At 37.6% G+C, this 23,671-nt stretch overlaps 1 protein-coding gene across 1 annotated transcript in view; it reads right to left on the bottom strand.

Annotated features, from left to right (window-relative positions):
- Window positions 1-3,350: 3,350 nt before the first annotated feature.
- The window catches only part of PLCB1 (phospholipase C beta 1), a 637,895-nt gene continuing 617,574 nt past the window's right edge, over window positions 3,351-23,671 (bottom strand). The window contains exon 32 of the mRNA XM_090286059.1: window positions 3,351-5,371. Coding sequence (XP_090142185.1) covers window positions 5,144-5,371 — 228 coding nt within the window. The 3' untranslated portion in view covers window positions 3,351-5,143. The remainder of the gene's footprint in view (window positions 5,372-23,671) is intronic.

The following is a 23,671-nucleotide window of genomic DNA, read 5'->3' on the forward strand; positions in this document are numbered from 1 at the left end:
CAGCCCAGTTGTTCCAGCCGAGGCTCCTGAGACTTGAAAGGATCCAGCCAGAATGAGCCACTAGCCAACTCATAGCTGACTGCAGAAGTATGGATCAGCCGAGCACAGCTCAGTCCAGATCAGTGCAGCCTTCCACTTACCTGTAGACTCCCAACCAACAGAAAATGGTTGTTTATGATACTAAGTGTTGTTGGTGTTTGTTATGTAGCAGCAGACAATTGATATAAGATGCAATGGGAGCACAGATGAGGGGGAGCTTGGGTGGATCAAAAAAATCTTCCTTAAAAAAATAACATTTATGCTATAAAGCTAAAGTTTCATCTTTAGCTGTTAGCCAGGGAGAAGAGAAACAAAAAAGAAGGGTCTAAGTAGCTGAAGGATAGTATTTAAAAAGTCGAGGAGGCAAGATTACACATAAGGCTGGAGTGGTATGTGAGAGGATGACCAAGAGAGTTATTTAGGAACCAAATCCTGGAAGACCTCAAACATTTATTAAGGGGTTTAGACTGTATCCTGAAGGTAGTTGAGGTCAGTTAAAGTCTTTTAACCTCATTTTTGCATTTGTATGATTAGTCTAGCTACAGTATGGGGAAATGGTTCCACGATTTAGGACTAGAGGCATGAAAAACATTTAGAAGGACCTTGGCAGGTGGGTGGGGATGGTATCCTGAACTTGGGTTGTAGCAAAAGGCATGGGAAGTGAACAGATCTGAGGACTTGCACAAGGTTGGAATTGATCCAGCCTGGTGATCTATTGGAAATGCGACGAGGGAGAGGCAGCGGTCAAAGATAATGCCAACATTTTGTCTGGGTGACTGAATTGATATCGGTTTTGTTCACTGCTGTAGAAAAGAGGTAGAGCAGGTTTGAGGGTAACCACAAATTAAGTTTTGTGTGTAATGTATGTGGCAGACTGTATTTTTCAAAGATGATCATGCCTCTCTATACAGGATGGGGCAAAAATAGGTTTACAGTTGTGAGTATGCAAAAAAAGTTTATTCTTGTATTATTATTTATTATCATATTACTTTCCATACAAACAACTGTAAACCTACTTCAGCCCCACCCTGTATTTATTCCCTCCCTCATGTTCTTCAGTGTGACTGGCACTGCTCTAAGTTGATACAGCAATCTATGTTGTTACCTCCCCTTGAACCTAGGAAGGGGCTTATGACAGCACTGACGAATGGACTCAACATAAATGATAGTATGCAAACTCAAGGCTTGGCCATATCAATTTTGACACAGCTCCTGCCTGGCACTCTCTCAGGAAGCTCACCCTTGGAATCCAGCCACCACATTGTGAGAAAGCCCAGGCCATATATAGAGGACACATGTGGTGTTCCAGCCCAGAGCTCCAACTAGTATCTCAGATGACAGACATATCATAAACACCCAGACATTTGAATAAACTAGTCTTCAAAGGATTCCAGTCCCCAGCCTTCCAATCTCCCAGCCAAGACCCCAGATATCATGGAGTAGAAACATAGCTGCTCTGCTCTGCCCTGTCTGAGTTCTTGACCCACAAAGACTATGGGAGATAAGAGATAATTCTTACTGCTTTAAACATCTAGTTTTGGCAGTAACGTGTAATGTAGCAATAGATAACTAATATATTGCATTTGAGGGCCTATGGAACATTCTCATAACTTACACATATATATATTTTTTTAAATCAATGTTGCAGACTCTTTTTTATCTGTTTTATTAGAAAACTTACTCAAGTACTCCATCAGTTCTTGTCGCTTCCACTATTTGTCAGAAAACCTTGGACTGTTTTGCCTTCCTTAGTTTGGGTTAAGGAAAGAAGGAAGAGAGAAAGGGAGGATAGAGTGCAAGTAAAGGGCAAGTACAACGCCACTCCCAGAGAGGGGTGGTGGAATGTCAGAGTAATGACAACGGCGCCCTCTGGTCACAAGCATTGCAGCATCTCGAGTTTCTGCAATAGCACAGATGTGCTCCGTCAGGGTGGATATTACAGCACTGAAGACTGGCATTATGCCTGCCCCACCATCCTGCCCATCAAAAGAAGGCTGGCCTTGACACCAAGAAATAACAGCTGGGTTGTGTTAAGAAATTTTTATTGTTTCCTTTGGATTTGTGATGAAAGCACATAAAATTACAAGTGGAAGAAACATCATGCCACAAAATTGCATAGAATTATTACAAAAATGTGAATTATGCATTTTAAATAATTTGAGATAGAAGAACCGAAATATGTACATTTTAAGAGCTTCAGCTACTTTGTCCTATCTTTTTTTATTCTGAAGAGACAAAAGTCACAATATCCAATCCATCACAAATAATATTTACACAGTGCACAAGCACAACATTAAATTCAAAGTAATGCAAGCAATGGCCCTTTCTTTTGGAATTATTTAATGACTGCTTAGCTATTACAAGAGTATTGATTGGCAATATTGAAATGTGAAAATGAAATGATAAAAACCAAATCACATGGCATGTCATTAGAACTTTGAAAATTGGTTTACACGGCCAAAACCACGCTATTTTCAGTAGTGTAAAGGTATCAGAGGGGCACAGTCTAACTTAATTCACAGCTCTACTCTCTATTATAGGAAAAACCACAGTACAGAATTGCACACATTTAACAAAGAACAAGGCAAATACATAAAGGCACAAAGCTGCACATCATATAGACCCCCTTTCCTTATCTTAGTCTATTTCAAGTAATATTAATATTATTAAATGATAGTATCACTGTAGTAGTTTCAATGATGCAAGATGGACAGTGTTACACACTACCCCACAACTGCAAAAGGTGTCATTGTACAGATATAAAAATGTGATTACAGTAAGTAGCCAAATACAAACATATTGTAAAATAACTAGGGTCACTAAGATAATGAAATGCAACTACCAAAACAGTTCTGTGTAAGTCAAGATTATTCAACCTTACTCTATCTCTGGACTAAATGTAATACAATGTTCTGTAATAATCACTATTGTGTTTGGTTATGAATGCTATTATTAGTTCACTCTTCTGTAATTTTAGACAGTCTGTAATTTTGTTTATAAAAATGCAGCATTCAATTTTGACCATTCTTCCTTCCTTATGGTTAGTGCCTTTCTTTCAAAGTGCAAAAGTAGAATGACTTACAAAAGATATCTATTTCAGTGGAAGTAAGTTTTATTAAGTGTTTAATTAACACTCCAATTCTTCAGATCAAAATACTATCATCCCAAAGAGGATGGGATTTTCCCCTTTGTGTCTGGCTAGGTGTGTTTTTTAATCAAACACACTTTCCTTATGTTTGAACTAAGCCTTCATTTTGGTTCAAACTTAATTGTGAACTTTAGTTATTGCTTAAAGTTAAATATTTTTTCCATAAAAATATTAAATTCTTGAAACAATTTTTAGGACACAACTGGCTTTTGTATTTTAAAATGCTTTGCTAAGCTACACTCAGACAGGTTTTTTTTTAGAGTAAACTAAAGCTGTAACATTTTGCTTCAGGACTTTAACTTCAATGTTCTTTGTGTTATTCTCTAAACTATATTTTCCTCTATATAATTATTCTCTCTTATTTAAGACCTTTCAATGATGCTTTTGATAAGTTTTACCTCTATATAGTTTTTCTTATGCCATCTAACATAGGAACTTAACAAAAAGACACAATTAAATGAATTACATGTACATAGTTAATATATAATGAAAGATTTTTTATGTTAGAATAAAATCGAAATCTCTCAGACTTAAAAATTATGGAAGATACTAATAAATTTTCATATTTATTTCCTATACATTTCTGTATATTATGATTACTGAAACAAGCTTAAAATCCAGTTATTGATTCTGAAAAATATATACCAAATTCACATTCTAATTCTAAATCTAATTCAATTTGCATCCATGATGCCATTAATTGTTTCTTAGAATATCAGTATGACTTATCCACAAAATTCAGATGTTACACTAGTTTCACCACCATCCATTCCTTCCTAAATTTGGTTTTAAGTCTTGTGGAAGTGTTTTAGGTCATTTCCAATTAAGAAGCACATATCAACGCTCGAATGAATATGTGTATGTGTGTGTGCACGCACATGTATGTGTGTGTATGGTATATGTGTCTATATTTGTATGGCTGAGTGTGTACATATATACATGGAAATAATATATATCATTTATATATGGGTCTGTGTGTTCTTTAGATAAATATTCAACCTTTATCTCTATATTAAAAATAAATGAACCATAAGAAATGTCAGACAGCAAAAGAACCACTAGAACCTGTTTAGTCTGATTGAATCTCTGCTCAACATACATCAGCTCAACAATTTTTATTCAACCAAACAGATTCTTTGTAGTTATTTATTCATTTCAGGCCAACAACCAATGAACACCCAGACTTTGAGTGCAAATAGTCTATTCGAATAGCCCACTGCCTGAACGTGTGTGGCCAGCTGGCTCATGCAGCGACATGTATGAGCCATGTTGCTAAGTCTGGGAATAGCTTCACTGGGCAAGAATACAATCAAATGATTTTTATTTTTTCAGGAGATAAAACCAGCATATTTGAATCACTATGATATCTGATAAAGCCATGTAAGCAACAAACATACTGAGGCCTCTTTGATAAATAAATTAGCAGACTGCAAGCCACCTATGCTTGCAAAGGAAAGGATGAAACAATTAAAAATGCATGTTAACTTGAAGATATGGTAGTTGAGTGGCAGGTAGGAAAAAAATGTTCAAAGTTGTTTGTTCAATAGTGTTAAATAGTGATATGCATCTCTCAAACTATTTCTATTACTTTTAAAATACTTTCTACCAGAGCTTCAAATAAAAACATGAGCTTGATTTTATTCAAAGAAGAAACAGTCCTTCATTAAATGGTCATGGAGCCTGGAAGTTGCCTGCTTGGAATTTACTATTGGAAAGAAAACAAAAATCCCACATACATGCACTCTCCACTAGTAGACCTGCAGCAGTTTCCATATCACACATGGAGCCTGGGCATGGGGACGTCCACATGGATCCTTCTGGAACTCTCCTTTTGGCATGGATTTTCAGCTAAGGGATGTTTCTCAGGAAGATGATCTGGGCAGTGATCTCTGTAATAAGAGAGAGTCCAATGGAGCTTGAGTGGTCATGCATGTTCTGAAGGCCTGGGAGGAACAATCACAGAGGCGTATCAAACTCTTTCCCTGGGTGCTCTCCTTCCAGCTCCTCACTGGAGGGGGGCCTGTGGTTCAGTTTCCCAGGGTCTGAGGCCAGCGATGAAGGGGCAGAACTGTGATTGCTGTCCTCACTGATCTTCCCTTTCATGGCTTCCTGTACAAACTCCAAAATCTCCAGGGGCAGTCTTTTGAACTTGTCTTGGTACTCTTGCTCCAGCTCCACCTGCAGCTGGGAGACACCAAGAGGGCAGGATGATTTTACATCATTCAGATTTCTATAACCACCCCTATAGAAACTTCTTGAAAGATATGTGTAAAGACAGGAAGGAATAAATTAATTTTAACATCATCCACTGGTTACCTATAGAGAAGAAATAAAACAGAATTTAGCTGGACATGTCATTTGTCCATAGTTGAAAGTCAAGTTCAGGTTATGTGTAGCAGAATAGGGCTAAAGACCTGCAATAATATAAATATATCTACACACACACACACACACACACACACACACACACACACACCCCACTAAGTGAGTCTTATGAAAAAGTTTACAGAAGTAATAAGCAATGATCTGAAGCTTTAAAATGTAGGGGTCAGAAGCAACTGATAGCTGGGAGTGCCAAGGTCAGCCATGAATCGAGCTGGGGAGGCCGAGGAAGCTGACTGGAATGGACAAAGGATCAAGGTGTGGGCTTTGTGAAGTGCGGCCTCACCCAGAGCCTGGGAAACCAAGCTTCAAAGGAGGAGCTGGTTGCCTTTTTAGATGCTGTACATATTCATGTAACCAACTTTAACTCCTTTTTTGACTTCTTTTCATCGCCTCTTTATTTTGATTCCTTTTTCATTCTAATTTTTATTTGCCCATGAACTGTTTTAGCTACCTTGTAAACTGTCTTAATTTATCTGTTTAATGCTCTGGAGAATTTTCAGAGTCACACAACACTTTCTTTAAATATAGTCTCACAAGGTGGCCCTAATAAAACAAGCAAAAGCTGGAGTCCTCAGAGAAATGGGGCGAGGGGCAGGGCCTGTGGGGGGTGTCTCTTGGCACAGCAAAGCCCAATTGAAACCCAGACTGTTAAATAAAATTTTCTTGGCTTGTTAAATGGTAAGTGGGGGAGCATTAATCTTAGAAACGGCATGTAAGCCTAAGCGCTTTTTATCTTCTTAGGAGCAATGAGGCAGTTTTTCTTAAGAAGTGTCCTTAACTAACGCCTTTAAAGAATTTCTTTTCCTGCTTCTCAGACTTTAGGGGATCTCAGTTTGTGATTCTGATTCAGGAGACCTGGGTTGGGCCCAAGATCTTGCATTTATCAGGGCTCCCAAGTGATGCCAATGCTGCCGGTTCACTTGCGGACACGCTGATATTCTTCCTAAGTCCCCAGTCCTACTTTTGTCTTTATCCTGGCTCTGTATCCTTCCTCTGCAGCTTCAGTGCAGTCTCTGGTGTGCGCTGTCACCCCCAGCACCTGCCCCCTAAGGTGAGGGTTGTGTTCAGGGCATCTGCCCCTTGGTGACTTGACGTCTGTTCTTCACCCCATTCTGGAGAACATCCTCTAGTTGAACCCCTTTGCACTCTTGCTTCTATGCCAGAGAAATTTTACCAAAGTTTAGTTATTTAATATAGATCCATAACCCCTTATCTGCTATTCTAAAATTCCCAGAGTTCTGAAATACAGAAGTTTTTTGTAAATTTGTGGCAAACTCATGACATTAACTGATAAAAGGCTATTTGTAATCCTCACTTATTCTACTTTATGTGGATATCCATGCATGGTGCTGTAGGCATAACTTATTTGGTTATGAGGATCACCCAGCCTTCCCTGGGATATTATACCTATGGTATGTGTATCACATCACCTTTCTAAAATCAGAAAATTTATGTATTGTGAAAAATAACAGGCCCTAAGAGTCTCAGATGATGGATTATGGATCTATTTGAATAAGTTACTTTTACACATCAAAAATGACTGATAAAAATGACCTGAAAAAAATGACTTGAATGGCATATTTAAAGTCCCCTACTCTTCCCAAATAAAAAAGTGAGATATTAATGAATGTGTTGTGCTAGAATCCAAACTTTTAATAGCTAAGGAGGGGACAGGCTGTGGATGGGGTACCCCCAGGGCCCTAAGAGTCACATTGCTGGTGAGCACAGGCACCTGTGTGCACAGACCCACCCTCAGTGTCAGGGACAGGAGAAGCCCTGGAGCTTCAGACACAGGAAGATGATGGCCAGCTCTTTCCCACATGCCCCAACAAGTTAGGTGTTTGGGTTTTTACATGGTCACACTCCTGTGCATGAGTAAAACCTCAGCCTGGTGTTTGACAGTTTCCATTTGCTACTATCTAGACTTCATCATCAATTTGCCTCAGTTTTAATTCAGTAACATGTTCCTTTAAAGCTTTATTTACAAGGAATGCAAGGAAAGGTTGAAAAGCAAGGGGCCTTGGGTTTAGGAAACAGCAGATTGCTGTTTTACTTAGATTAGCCATAGATATATTGTACGTGACCTAGAAGTCAATTTTTCTTAGGTCAAGACTCCATGGTGCTTAGTAGTGCTGTTTCTTTTCTTAATTCATATTAAAAAAGGAAACATGAAATGTGAGAAAATTACAAATACTTCAACTAACCTTTTCTCATAATTTTTAATAATCTAATTTTAATTATTATGATTCTGCATCCAATTTCAACCTGTGGGTTTTCTCTCCATACCACCAGGCAGTTCTCTGTGACTCCTGCTGGGTGTTCTACAATTGAACTCAGTTCTGACACTACCGACCTGGAGAGAGCATCAGACCCCACAGGTTAAGGGTTCAATCCTAGTCCTAGGAGACAGCTCCCCTCCCCCACCACACTTCACACACCAGCCGGTCATTGTGCCCTGCCTGACTGGCTATAGTTGGGAGTTCCACTAATTTGCTAGAGCAGTTCACAGAACTTAGAGAAACACTTTATTTACTGGACTACTGGTTTATTATGAAAGGGTATAACTCAGGAACAGCCGGGTGAAATAGATGCGTAGGAAAAAATACGAGGAAGGTGAAGAATTCCCTGACCTCTCCGGGAACACTGTTCTCCCCAGACACCACCTGTTCACTGACCCAGAAGCTCTCCAAAGTCCTCTTCAGGTTTTATGGAGGCTTCATTACATAGGCACTATGGGTTAAATCGTTGGCCACTGAGTTCTTTTTTTTTTTTTTTTTTTAGATTTTATTTATTTTTAGAGAGAGGGGAAAGGAGGGAGAAAGAGAGAGAGAAACATCAATGTGTGGATGCCTCTTGTGTGCCCTCAACTGGGGACCTGGCTTGCAACCCAGGCATGTGCCCTGACTTGGTATTCAACCAATGATCCTTTGGTTTGAAGGCTAGCACTCAATTCACTGAGCCACACCAGCTAGGGCTTTCTTTCTTTCTTTCTTTTTTTTTTTTTTTTTTTTTTTTTTTTTATGAGAATGGAATTTTATTAGTAAAATAAGAATGGTACAGATTATTCTTTAAAAAAAAAAACCCTCACCTAATGGTATGCTTACTGATTTTAGAGACAGGGGAAGAAAGGGAGAAAAAGAGAGAGAGAAACATTGATGTGAGAGAGAAACATCAATTGATCAGTTGCCTTTTGTATGTGCCCTGATCAGGGGACAGAAACTGCAACCTAGATATATGCCCTGACTGGGATCGAACCCGCCACCTTTCAGTTTATGGGCCAGATGCCAACCAACTGAGCAATACCAGCCATGGCTAAATATTCTTAATATCTGTGTTAGGGTTCTCTAGAGAAACAGAACCAATAGCATAAATATAAACTGATTGCATGAAGCTTACCTACATTATGGAGGGTAATCTGCTTTACTCAAAGGTTACTGATTAGAGGACAGATTGACAGCTTTCAGAGGGGAGGGGAGTTGGGGGGCTGGGTGAAAAAGGTAAAGGAATTAAGCAAAAAACAAAAACAAAAAAATCCTCATAGACACAGACAATAGTATGGTGATTACCAGACGGGAAAGGAGGGGGAGGTACAAGAGGGCATAATGGGGAATAAATGGTGATAGGAGGCTTGACTTGGTGTGGTGAACACAAAATATAATATACAGATAATGTATTCTAGAACTGTATACCTGAAACCTATATAATTTTATTAATCAATGTCACCCCAATAAATTCAATTAAAAAATGAATAATAAATAAATGCTAATCTCATAAAAAATATATACCTTTGTAGAAACATCTATAATACTGTGTGATTAAATATCTGGGTACTGTGGCCTAGCCAAGTTGACATATAAAATTAAGCATCACAATATGCTAATAAAGTATTGAAGTACTTGATGAATTACTACTCTACTGCATGTATTTCACAAAATGCTTCAGTGTGCACCCGTCTGTGCTAGAAATAATTATAGTTCAGTGATGTCACATTCAACAAAATCATTGTGGTTATTTCCTTTTCAGAGAAGTCAGGAATAAGCTTTGATTACTGAAAGCATGAACTTACTGTCTAAATTTTTTTTATTTGCTGAATTTTAGTTTTATTTTTAGTTACAGTTGACATTCGAGATTATTTTATATTAGTTTCAAGTGTAAAGCATAGTGCTTAGATGCTTGTATAATTTACGAAGTGATCCCTCCAATAATTCTAGTACCCTCCTGGCCTCATACATAGTTATCACAGTATTATTGACTATATTTCCTATGCTGAACTTTATATTCCTGTGACTATTTTGTAACTACCAATTTGTACTTCTTAATCCCTTCTCCTTTTTCATCCATCCTTCCCATCCTCTTCCCATCTGGCAACCCTCCGTTTGTTCTCTGTATCTATAAGTCTGTTTCTGTTTTGTTCACTTATTTTGTTTTTTATTTCCACATATAAGTGAAATAGTATGGTATTCATTTTTCTCTGTCTGACTTACTTAATATAGTTAAAACCACAGTTAGATATCACCTCACACCGATCAGAATGACTATCATCAATAATTCAATAAACAACAAGTGTTAGTGAGGATGTGGAGAAAAGGGAACTCTTGTGCACTGTTGGTGGGATTGCAAATTGGTGCAGTCACTGTAGAAAGCAGTATGGAAGTTCCTCAAAAATTTAAAAATAAAACTGCCTCATGAACTAGCAATTCCACATCTGGGTATACTCATATAGCCAAAGAAATCCAAAACACCAATTCAAAAACATATATGCACCCCTATGTTTATTGTAATGTTATTTATAGGAGCCAAGATATGGAAGTAACCCAAGTGACCATCAATAGACAGTTGGATAAAGAAGATGTGGTACAGATATACAACAGAACATTACTTGGCCATAAAAATAAATGAAATCTTAATATTTTTGACAACACAGATGGACCTAGAGTGTATTATACTAAGTGAAATAAGCCATTGGCTTTTGAGCACAACCTCCAGGCCCACTCCTCTCCCAGAAGTCACAACCCTCTAATCACATGGTTGGGTCCCCTGGCAACCAGCCCCCATTCCTAGGTGCTTTCTACAAGTCACCTCATTAACATAACGAAAGATACCTTGATCTTGATTATCACTTATGGAATTCCAAGGTTTTAGGAGCTTTGTGCCAGGAACTGTGTCAAAGAGCAAGTATATATTCCTTATTACAGATAACAGTATCACACTAATAATAATAAGTTAATTTTAATAATTATTTTAAATAACTTTTAATAACTGACCTATCTGTGGCTAAATTATAACTTTAGTGGACTCTTTCTTTTATCATGGATTAGTAGTAGATTTTATTGTATTCTAAACTATTTTAATAAATTAAATTAATATAGTAAATGCCATATATTTCACTCTTTTAAAAAAGTTATTTATTAATGAGTTAATTACAAAATTGCATTTATTATTACATTTCAAATTAGAGCTCTTCTTTTTCACTTATTCTTTCTTTTTATAAATGAAACACTTACTGTAAGAAAATATGAACAGTATGCTGAGCAAAGTCTGGCTCTGTTCCAAAACAGCCCAGCTCTCAGGAATCTAGGGGCTATTCAAGCCCAAGTGTTACAAACTCAGATATTTAGGGGGGAAAGGTGAGTCATGAAAATAAGAAAAGCAGGGTGTGTGCAAGCAAGTAGGAGTGGTGAGGAGGACAGTCTCTCTGTGAAGGAGGTGCCTGAAACTCAGTTCTAGCTGATGTCTGACAGACTTCTGTTTTTCAAGAGAAGTCAGAAATCCAAATGTTCATTTAAGTTCTCCTGGTTTAAAAATTTTTGGCAATCAATTGACTCCACCCTCCTGAGTGTTAGTGGGCTTGTGTAGTGTCTAACTTGTCCCCTAATAACAGGCTTAATCAGAGGACTCAAGAGTGGGTCCAGTTGTGGAATTTCAGTTTGGATTCCTCCTAATTTTCCTTCCCACAATCCTGAACTTCAGAGGGTCCTCCACTGGACATCAGGGATTGCTCTTAGTCCTTCCTCTGCTGGGGGTAAAGCGATCTTACTGCATTGACACATTCTGATTTATGTACTTGAATTTCTACAACGTGCACCTTAAGCTGCAGGCTCTGTGGGAATGGTAGATAGACTGTGCAAATAACAGCAATTCTTCGCCCCTCCTCGTAGTCTTGGCTTTTGCAGTTTCTCCTATCAAGAGAGGAGTGTATTGTTCATCTCCTTGAATCTGGGAAGGACTTGTGATTTGCTTTGTTCAATCGAATGTGCCAGAGGGACAGTGTGCAGTCGTGAGCCTAGACCTCAAAAGGCTCGTGTGCTCCTGCTCTTACTGTTAGCTTACTCAGGCATCATCATCATGTGAAGTTCAGGCTAGCCTGCTGGAAAAGGAGACACATGACCCAGTTATACCTCTCTCTCACTTCAACTATCAGACATGAAAGTCAAGCTATTAAAAACCAGCCAGCCCCTTGCTGACCTGAACCATTAGTTAAACACAGCCTTCAGCAAGGCTACTGAGGTGAGCTGAGCCTGGCCCTGACCAGAAATGCCTGGCCAGTTCATAGACTCATGAGCTTAGTAAATGTTTATTGTTTCTGCCATTGAGTTTTGCAATTGTTTGATAGGCAGCAGTATTGTGGCAATAACTGACTGATATAGTGGGAGAATTCAAAGACATATCACACATGGCCCAGCTTCACAAAGCACTCATAAATTAAGCTGGGTGCACCCATCTTTTCATTGCTGTGGCCACAAAACACATTCTTTTTTTTAAATAGTTTATTTTTATTGTATTTTCCCCTCATTATTTATCCCCTTTAAAACACATTCTTCAGGGAAAATCACCGTAAGACAAATAGATCTGCATGAAAAATTTGATTTTGTGGAATATGCCTTGGAGCTTTTCTAAAAGAGCACATGTGAGCCTGCTTCATCTTACATTTATAAAATATATTTAGAAAATGAACAAAAAAAAGGAAGAAATGTTCAAATTTATTCTCTATTTTTTAAGGCAGATTCTTATATTATATTCAGATATTAATAAATAAGAGCATTGCCAGAGTTTATTATAGGCCAAGTTCTCCAATTTGACTAGTTAGACTCCATTTCTAAGTTTCTTAGTTAACCTGATTTTCAAAAGATGTTGCCACTCATTGCTTCTGTAAATTGTATTAGATAAGAAGGAAAGGCAATACACTCAAGTTCAAATGTGTTCAGCCCTGCCTGACTATATTGTCAAACATTTTTGTACTTGGGATGCTATTCTGCCTCGGACATTTTTCAACTGCCTAAAGAAGTAAAGCAGGGTTTGATTTAGGTAAGCAAAAAAAAATTTTTTTAGAGGTATAAATATAAGTGAAAATGAAGGTGAAAGCAATGTTATTCAGAAAAAAAAAATACATCACTAAATGTAAATGTGGCATAAACGTAAAATAAGCTGGGTTACTGAGTTGCTAGACATGTAATCAAAGCCAATTTTCTAAGGCAGCAATTTGAAACCAGAGAATAATAAGCTACAGTGGGATAACAAAGACAACTGCTAAAACTTAAAAAGAAAAAAAAAAAAATTGCTACAGAGAATGCACAGACCGCTTATTCAGGATGATTTTTCACAATTTAATTTCAAGTCCTGCTCAAGTCATTTTGCCCAATGAAGTGTACTGAAGACCTTAATATAAAACACAAAGCAATAAAAATCATAACAGAAAATGTAGGTATAATCATGTGCTATAAAGACCTTTTTAAGGAAAACAGAAAAAAATGTAAGCTACAAAGGAAAGTTTTATCAGGTGTATTTATCTAAATGAAAATAACGTTTTTGGTGAAACAATAGACAAAACTCAAGTAGTTCATAGTTAAAGAAATGCAAATATTATCATCTGGTGAGAAACTAGTATTTTGAACCATTAGACAATAATGTGATAATGTCTATAAGCAGGAAAATGTATTTACATGGCTCTGACTCAGCACCCTATGTTCCATCCATTCAAGGATGGAAGCATGAACAGCGTACTTACTGCAGCATTCCTTGTAGAGGCAACACACACACATACACACACACCCCACAGAATAAAGGCAAAACTAACAGCAACCACCACCAAAACTTGAAAAACAACCTTAATTAATTTTAACCTCATGCCACATGTACATTATCATCGTCTATCACTGTATTTTCTTGGTGACTCATTTGAAAATAAATTTCATAAATCATGACACTTCACCTATAGATACTTCACCACACACCTCCTAAAAATAAGGACGTTTTCCTATATCATGGCAACACTGTAATCATTTTAAGGAAATTAATAATAATTCTTTCATGTTATTTAACATCCATCCAAACTTCCCTGATATTAACCCCCCCCCCACAGTTTTCTAGAGTGTCTTTTTTGACCACAATTCAAAGTTCATGTATTGCATTTGGTTATTGTGTCTTTCTCCTTTTTCCTCACTTGAATTATTTATTGCTTCCAATTCTATGACTTGGATTTTCTGAAGAGTCCCATTCAATTTTCTTATACAGTGCCCACATTCTGAATTTGTCTAATGATTTCCTTATGAAGTCATGTAAGTTGGAAGTGGAAACCCCGCATTTCCTATAAACTAGCAATTAAGCCAAGAGGCTTGATTAGATGGAGGTAAAACATTTGTTGAGGCAAGAATAGTCAATAAGCATTCTTTTTTATCTCATATTGCAATGTATCAGTGGATGCATAGTGTCAGGTGCTGTATTATCAGAGATTCTAAGTCTGATGGCTAAGCAATTATTCTGTGGGGTGAACTCTGGACCCATGTAAATTTTTCTTAGCACCCTTTCATGGAATTGATGATTCTTGTCTATCTCAATTGCTGGTCAATGACAACTTTCTAATTCTTTGTTATCTGGTAGTATTCTATAAGGAAAAGCTTTCACTTATCATATGCACATGAACTAGATTCCTCCTAGAAGAGCAGGGTAAGCATTTAATTCTTTTTCTTTAATTATAAATTTTTTGAGTAAGGCCCTGGGGCAATGATTATTTCAAAAGATGGCAAATGAGCTTTCTTTTTCTTCTCTTTTTCTGAAAATAACTAGGGACAATACATTTTAATTTTTATTTAGTCCTCTTTTAAGATTCAGTGACAGCCATTGTTTTTTTTCTTTTTTTTTTTGAGGTCAAACTGTTCCATTTGTGGTCATTGGAAGCTCTTTCAAAGCAGGCTTTTGGGTCCTTTTGACATGCCCTGTTAGTTTTTTAGCACTTGCTTGATTTTCTAGGTATAACAAGATAATTCAGATCTCTCTTGTACTTCCCCCTTCTCAAACCTGGAATCAACCACCTTTCCTAAGAGGCGTTAGTGGAGGAGGTGTTCATAAACCAAGCTGTGGGTGCTGAAAGTGCTCACTGCTATGGGACTGTCTTTGCATTTTGGCCACCTCAAGTGGACAGTTAGGATATATTTAGAAAAGTATTAGGACATATTAATACTTCAAATTTAAATGTAATTGTATAGAATTGTTTCCTAACTTCTTTGATTTTATATCTGTGTATCTTTTTTTCTGTAATTAATTTTGTATATTTTGGTTTCTGAAACATTAACATATTTACCTATTGGCTTTATACTGCAATATGCAGATATAGTTTCAATGTTATAACCTATCAATAAAATAAGCATGTTGACACTTAATACTCTTTTGAGGTTCTTCATTTTACACAGACTGTATCTCACTAAGGATGCACAATGATATTATTCTGCTAAACTACACTAGAAATAATTATATTCTTTGTATAGTTATGTTACCTTTAATATATACAGAGGGCCATTTGCTTCAATTTGTTTTCTCATTAAACATTATATGTTATTTCACTTATTTTTTGTCTTTCTCTGGGAGTATCTTTTTATATTTTTAAAAATTTAATTCCTCACAGTCTTCTAACCCTTTAAAAAATATCACTGGCCTTTGGGAAATGGAATGGTAATAATGGTACTATAATTATCTTGCTCAACCTGTTTTAAAATTTACTGCTAAAGATCAGGGAAAATAATAAGACTAACAAACAAGTAAAATAATGACAAAAAAATCAGTGAAGCTTAAGAGTTTCTGTAAAATAAAAGGCTTCCACTTAGTGAAATATAATGCAGCCACTAAATGTAAACCAAAAAGAAAGTTTATAAAAACAGGAAAAGTGATTATATTGCTGTGATTAATTAAGAAAGTCTATATACAGTTGTATATGTACTGTGATTATAACTATGAGAATATTTTCTAAGAATACAAAATTACTTTGAAAGGAAATACTAAAATATATACTGTATTGGAATTATGAGTACTTAATTTCTTTTTCTATATCTCATTTTTATAGTAACATAATTATTGGTAATGGGATTATTTTATTTTTAGCATTAAAACAGTATTCTAAAATAAAACAAAAATCTAATATTTTTTTAAATGCAAAATACTGAATGTGGGCTAGAGTCTCCCTTTCAAATATATAAAGAATTATTGCAGCAACTATGATATTTTAACCTTAACGTAATCATTTAGTTAAGGAGTTATTAATAACAATGGGAAAAGCATTAAAAAGTACATATATAGAATGGGTGGCTTCAAAATCAGCATGAGCAACCTTGCAAAGCCTCATCTTATTTTTAGAATAATCTTGTGAATGTTTACTTCAGAGAACAGAAATAACAGGATCATATAAAAATCACAGAGTACGATTGGTCAGGTTACCCAAGGATTGTTGAAGACTAGCACGTGGGAAAATGGGACTGCATTACATATTCCAACCATTGCAGGTTTTGTTTGTTTATTTTCTTCTGAATTTCCTTACAATAAATTGCAATGGGAGTTTGAGTCAAAATGGCTGAGTGGGAAATTCCAACTTCTACTCCAAACACAAGGAAATTCTGAATGAGACAGAACATATAAATTTATTTAAATTTATAGCTGAGTTTTAATATGAGAAAAGGAAATCCCTAAGTCACAGGAATAACAAGGGAATGCAAAGCTAAAAGAATCAGGGGGAGCAGAGTAGATTCTCCATCTTGGCTGAGCTGGGTTTTCATGTTCTAAGAGGGCAGGGAAAAGGCCTAAGAAGTTTACGTGTCGGAGTGCTGAGCCTGAAGTCCCTGCAGAAAGCCAGGAGCAGCCACACTTGAAATGGGGACTAGAAAATCTTACTCCATAATCTTGGGAAGAAGGCAAGGAATTGGGTGCTTCATAGGGCCCATTGGAGGAAAAATGACAGCAACAAGGAATCAGAAACCAGAACCGGCACCATGAATGGGTACAGTTTCTGAATCCATATTACCCCTGTGAATGGGTATCCAGGGTCAAGAAATCAAAGCAAACATTGTTCAAAAATTGATAAAACTCATGGAGTCCCAGCAGAAGCACAGCAAATTGAGGCTGTTTGGATTCTCTATAACTCAAGGCAGGAGTGAACTATATAGGTAAACAATTCCCACTGAACATGAACTCAAGGTTCAAAAATACAAACCACTCAAGTAAAATGAAACATTTGTTCAACCTTGTAATTCAAGGTTGCCAATGGCAACTGAAATATAAAGAAAGTAAGTAAAATGTTGGTTAGTATAGTTCTAGGGCAACCTAAGAAATGCTTGAGACATAAACAGAAATAATTTAGATAGTACTGCCAATGTATAAAAATACAGTTAATTTACAGTGGATGTAAATTCCTGATGGATTTAATCAAGTGCTAGAGTATAGTGCATGCCTATATTTTTGACAGACTTTCCTAAATTGAAAATGATATTAAATTTAATTTTTATTTTTTAAACAAATACCAACTAGCCTGTTGTAAAGGACTAGGATTGTAATCAAAAATTAAATTGTTGCTATAGGTTTAAACAAGTGGATAATGCAATGAGGGATAAATAAGATTCTTTCTATATAGGGTGCTGCATTTTATCAGATATGACCTTGGCAGCTTATTTAACCTGTTGGAATTTAAATCATCTTATATATAAAATGGGGATTATAATGCCAGTTTCCACAGGTTGTTGTTAAAATGTTTAAATGAGATCATGCATGTTAAATAATTAGCATATTATGCTTGCTTATTAACTTTGTATAACTTTACTTCTAAAAAGAGGGAAAAAAAGAATTCACAACTGAAAACATCTAGAAACCTGTCTACTAAATGGGCTTTGTTCTTTCCAGTTATATCATTTGAGTAATTATTTGGTCAATGCAACACAGTTATGGTACTTCTTAGATCTCTCTTTCAAAAAATTATGTTTTAGAGAGAGGGAAGAGAAGAAGAAAGAGAAGGAGAGAAACATGGATTTGTAAGAGAAACATCTATCAGTTGCCTCCTGCACACCCCCAACCGCATGCCCCCAACCAGGGACCTGGCCCATATCCCAGGTATGTGCCCTGACTGGGAATTGAACTGGCAACCTTTTGGTTTGCAGGCCAGCACTCAACCCACTGAACCACACCAGGCAGAGCTAGGTCTCTCTTTTCGGGATACATTCTTGATTGTTGGTGATTTTGAAGCATTTATCAACAAATTTATCTTTGAACACCCTGACTGGAGCAAGGCCCTATGTTTGAAGCTGTGGAGAATGAAAAACTTAGAATCCTTCCACAGGACAAGCGATGTGCTTTTTAGATTTTATTTCAAGTCAGAAGCTAAATGGTCTTGACAAAGTTCTTATGTGTAAACTCCTCTATATACCCATATACTCCATGAAACTACCTATAGAGAAAATTAGCCCTTAATACAACAAAGAACACAGATCCTGTGACTTTTTCCCTAGCTCCCCCACGCCATTCCTTCTTTGCTGTCCTTTCCCTAATATACCTCTCTTGAAATGCTGCAATTTCATTACTTAACCCATAATTTATACCTACTCTGTTTCTTAAAATGTATTTCAAAATTTCTTTTGTAATTATCTTAAAGGTGTCTAGAGATTCCTGTAGAAACCTTTGAAAGGGACATTAACGATTATGTAGTCAACCCCTCAAAGAGTTAGTGGTATTGGAAAGAGAGATTAGAAATTATATAGCCAAACATTTTCCTTTTACTTAGTATAAACCTGTGGCCAAAGTAAGTGGCTTTCTCAAGGATACAGCTCATTAGTAGCAAGACTAGGACCAGAACCTAGTTGATTCTCATCTTCCATAGATTGACTGAATTAATGGCCCCAATACTGCACCTCTCTATGTATCTACAGACTTTGCATTATGACTTTAAGCTCCTCTTACTAAAGAGGGAGAGTCTATCTCTCTACCTCTTGCATATGAGGTGGTCATGTGACTTCCTCTGGCCAAAAGAACATTAGCACACATACCCCAAGGAGAAGCTTGAAAAGCATTGTACATTTTAGCTTTCACTCCTGTTATTCTGCCATGGTCATGGGAACATACCTGGATGGACTAGTTTGGTAGAGAACAAGGCATATGGAACAAAGCTGAGTCACCCCAATCATGCCATTTACACATCCCAAATCATCCAAGGTCAACAAGCAGCTGGCTGTCACCCAGTGACATCAGCAAGTCAGCTGAGATCAGTAGAGTCCTCTCTCCGACCTGTAACTAACCATAGATGTATGAACAAGCCTGGCCAAGATCAGCTACACTCAGGTCACATCAGCTGAACTCTGCAAACTGCTGAACTAAAGAAATATTTATTGTTTATTGTATGCCAGTGAAGTTGGTGTTTGTTTTGAAGTGTTCTTGTAGCATTTTCCTCTCTGACCCCCATAATTTCCCTCAAAAGTGCCCATGAAACTCTGTAGCCTTAACAAGAAATAAATTGTTTGCCACATCCCAGGAGCCAGACTCTTGATGCCTTATATACATAACCATTCAGCATCTAAAAGCAAATTGCAGAACAACAAGTTCCGAGTTCCGGCCAAGATGGAGGCTTAGACGGACACGCTCGGCCTCCCTCTACAACTAGAGAGGAATACAACTACTTCAAAACAAAAGATAACTAGAAATTCCAGAAAATAAAACTACACGGAAGCCCAACGTATGAAGTTATAAACCAGCGGCGCTCTTTGGGCAGGTAAGAGCGAAAGTGGGCGGTGCTGTTTGCGGTCGCACCAGGGACAGCGGCAGGGGGAGCAATCCCAGCAGCAGGGAGGACGATCCCGGCTGCAGTCAAACCCCGGCGGCTCGCGACCCCAATGCTGGGAGAAGCAGTCACCACATCGCATCAAACAGTGAGGCCCAGGGGGGCGGGAGGACGGATCCCGGTCTCCTAGTGGAATAACTGTGTGAATCCATCTTGGACCCCGCCCCCCCACAAAGTGCCACAGCGCTGCGAAATAGGTTGCGGATTGCCACTGGTCGCTGGGCAGTGACGACAAAGCGCCGGCGAGAAAGGTTGCAGATCGGCGCCGGTGGCTGGGTTGTGACGAGTATACAGGCACCGCCCCCTATAGCCGGCCCAAGAAAACAAAACACATCTGTCAAAATGAGGCAGACAACTATAGAAATCCCAGTGGCACAGCTCACCAGGCAACAGACGAAGAATCTGACAGATGAACAAATAAGAAACCTGTCAGAGGCTCAGTTCTGGGCCATTGTTATCAGGTGGCTTACAGAATTAACAAAAGATCTGGAAAAAGACGAGAAAGAATTGAAAAACACTCATACTGAAAGGAACAAAACCACATACGAGACAAATTGTGAGGAAATAAAATCCAGAGTTCAAATCAACAAACCAGAACACAAAGAAGGAACAAACAGTCAACCAGTGCAGAAAGAAAAAACGGGAAACAAGGAAAATGATGAGAGGATCAGAAACCTCTGGGACAGCTATAAAAGGCCCAACATAAGAATCATTGGTTTGCCAGAGGGCGAAGAAGATGAACTAGAAATTGAAAAATTAAGTGAAAATATAATAAAGCAGAACTTCCCAAACTTGGGGAAGGAAATAGACTTACAGGTCCAGGAAGCACAGAGAATTCCAAAAGAACTGGACCCAGGGAGAACCACTCCAAGACACATTATAATCAAAATGTCAAAAGTTAAAGATAAAGAGAGAATCTTAAAAGCAGCAAGAGAGAAAAAAAGAATCATGTACAAAGGGGTCCCAATTAGACTATCAGCTGACTTCTCAAGGGAGACCCTGCAGGCAAGAAGGGATGGCAAGAAATATTCAAAGTAATGAAAATCCAAAACCTACAGCCACGAATACTCTATCCAGCGAAATTGTCATTCAGAATAGAAGGGCAGAGAAAGTGTTTCCAGGACAAAATAAAACTGAAAGAGTTCATTAGATCCAAAAAAATAAAAATAAAAAAAATAAAAAATAAAAGCAAATTACACTACAATGTAAGGCAATAATTATGCTACTTGGTAAGCCATTTCATCACAGCTAATGTGTGTTCCAGGCATTGAAATGTTTGTGTCAGCACTGAAGTACTCTTCCCTTTTAGGTGTCCCTATTAAGGTCTAGGAGTTTTCTATTTTTAGTTAGTTAGACTCAGCTGGTACCTAGCATATCTGGGAATAAAAATGATTGTGAACTAAGAGAACAATCTTGATTTTACCAAAATGATTAATCATAGTTCTGACACACCTTGTCAAACAGAAAGTTACCATCTTACTTGAAATAGCAAAAGATGGTCTAAATTTTGAAGACCTACACGCGGGGCTAAGAGAGCTAAGGGATTTGTTTTATCACCTTCAGTTAGTGATTAACCATCAGTACATTATTAACCATCATTCTTTAAATAAGGAAATGAAAGCCTCCCACTCCAGTGGTCAATGCAGAATCAAGATGTGACCACTGTACTCTTACCTCCTAGTCCAGGGCTTCATCTTCACCATTTCAGGCCAAACCCTTACTTTGTAAAAGCAGGATTGGTGAAGATCTCAGTAATCCAATATTCTTCTGTGTGTTGAGAGAAGAACAACAAATAACTCCAGTGTATTCTTCTTGTCTGACTAGGGTTTCAAAGTTGCTTTCACATGGTAATGGGGAGAGGTTCCATGGCAGAGGGTCTCATGACATGGGTCGCCTTTAATAATGGAGTACAGGCTCATAGAAAACAATGACGCTCAGCCAGCTGCAATTAGTCAGGTCTATTTCTCAGCCTTCACTGGGCTTTTTATATTTGCGTCTGTCAGGCTTGGAAGACAATGGCTTTTCACCACCCCCCACATAATTCTTCAGTTTAGGATCTGTTTATTTGGTCAGCTGGCTGTTTTCCTGTTTGCCATTAAGTGCAGTCTAATTTAATCAGGTTATTTCTGTAAAGAGGCAGATACTATAAGAAAGAATAAGCAAATGAAAAATGAGTAAGGAAAATATTTCAGCTTAAAAGAGAAAAGAAAAATCTCTTGGGTTAGAACCAATCTAGTAAATATTGCCACTAAATTGCAGAGAAATATAAAATTATAAAAATAATGATGGTAATAACTATAATTTACTGAGTGCTTATGGTGTGGCAGGTGCTGTTCTTAGGACTTTTCATGTATTAACAAACTTAATACATGTACATCAACTTCAGAATCTCTAAATGGAAATATCTACAGGGACCAAGAAGCAACATAAATCTGTGAATCAGGTTTGGTATAAGGCAAAAGAGAAATACGGGAAACTGTGGCCAAGTGAAATCGTATTTCATATTTAAAACACTCAAATTTAAAAATGTTAACATGTACCAAGGGTCAAATAAAAAGCTCAATTTAGTCTGCAAGTCACCAGTTTGTGGCTCCTGATTTAGCTGCACTGCAAGAGCAAGGACGTGACAGCAAAGGGCGATTAATGTCCACTGGGGAGAGGCTAAGACAGGCAGCACCAGCAGCATCCCATTCTCTCAGCCACATAAACCCTAAACAAATCAATAAAAAGCCTCAAGTCAATTGAAATAAAAGGTCACTCAAAAGCCAATTAGTTTTAGATGAAGTATGTCTCTTCAGTCAAGTGGAATGCCACCAGCAGGGAAGAATTGAACTTACATTATTAATTCGATTTCTATACTGAGTTATATTAGAAGGAAATATTTATAGTGCAGATGATGCCTGCCACCAACTCAGATAAATGGGAGACCCTCCTTGGGAAGTCTTGGCTGAGATCATTTAAGACATGTCAAGAAGTGGTCTTTGAAGACATTCCAGGGAGGTCCCACCCTTGCGTGGGTATCCTTTGAAATCAGTGTCTCCTCATCTGCACATACTTTTGTCCTAAGTCCCTTTAAAACTTCCCAAGTGTTGGTAATTACCCACCTTGAGCTCTAGCAAAAACCACTCTTCCTTGACTTAAAGCCTGTGAATCACATTTAGAAAACAAGAGACAGGCTGTCAGATGTCCTAGAATGAACTCATCCATGTCCCTGGAGAACACCCTCCTCCTGATCACCTAAAATTAGTTTTGGTTTTTCTTTTTCTTTTTATAAATGTATATTTCAAAAGTGGTTACTGTACTAGGATTTTATCAAGATAATTGATTTTGATGCTTAGGGAGAGACAATTTTCTAATTATATAGTCACTCCTAAATATGATGTTTAGTCTTCTACTTAAATTGCTGTGGTTTTAGGTTGGCCATTTACAACTTGATCCGAGAGGCAAGTAGACATCTGTTCTCTTGGCCTAGAGGGAGTTTTGAGAAGCCTGATTTTTTGTCCCTGAATTCTCCACCCAAGGTAAAGTTGGAGACCATGACAAAGTTTCTCAGAGAGAGCAAACTGAGACAGGGCTAGGTATAAAGGTAAATGAATGCCTGGGACCAGGTGGGAACTGCGCTGATTGCAGAGGGCATTTTTCTGCTACAGAGAGTGGCCACCCAATTTTGCCAGCTGGACTGTTGCCACATGTATGTCCAAGTTTGCCACATATTCTGACTTTTCAAAAGAAGCTAGCAATTTGGATTTTCATGTTAAATCTTCTGGGTTGTCAATGATGGCATCTACATTAGAGATTAAAAATAAAAACACCACTCAGTCAATTTGCAACTCCTGGGATATCTGAGTAATGTGTTCCTTGGGTTTGTCTTTGGACTTAATAGATAACTACCAAAGTCTGCCAAGGCCTCTCCACGCAAGGATTAGACTCCATCCTCTTTGCTGCATGAATGGAGACAATACCATTGTGCCAATTTCCTGAATCATCAATTGGAAGAAGGCACTTCACTTAAACCAGGG

This window comes from Furipterus horrens, unplaced genomic scaffold (genome assembly GCF_987537825.1).
Source record: "Furipterus horrens unplaced genomic scaffold, mFurHor1.1.pri manual_scaffold_8, whole genome shotgun sequence".
Taxonomy (NCBI): Eukaryota; Metazoa; Chordata; class Mammalia; order Chiroptera; family Furipteridae; genus Furipterus; species Furipterus horrens.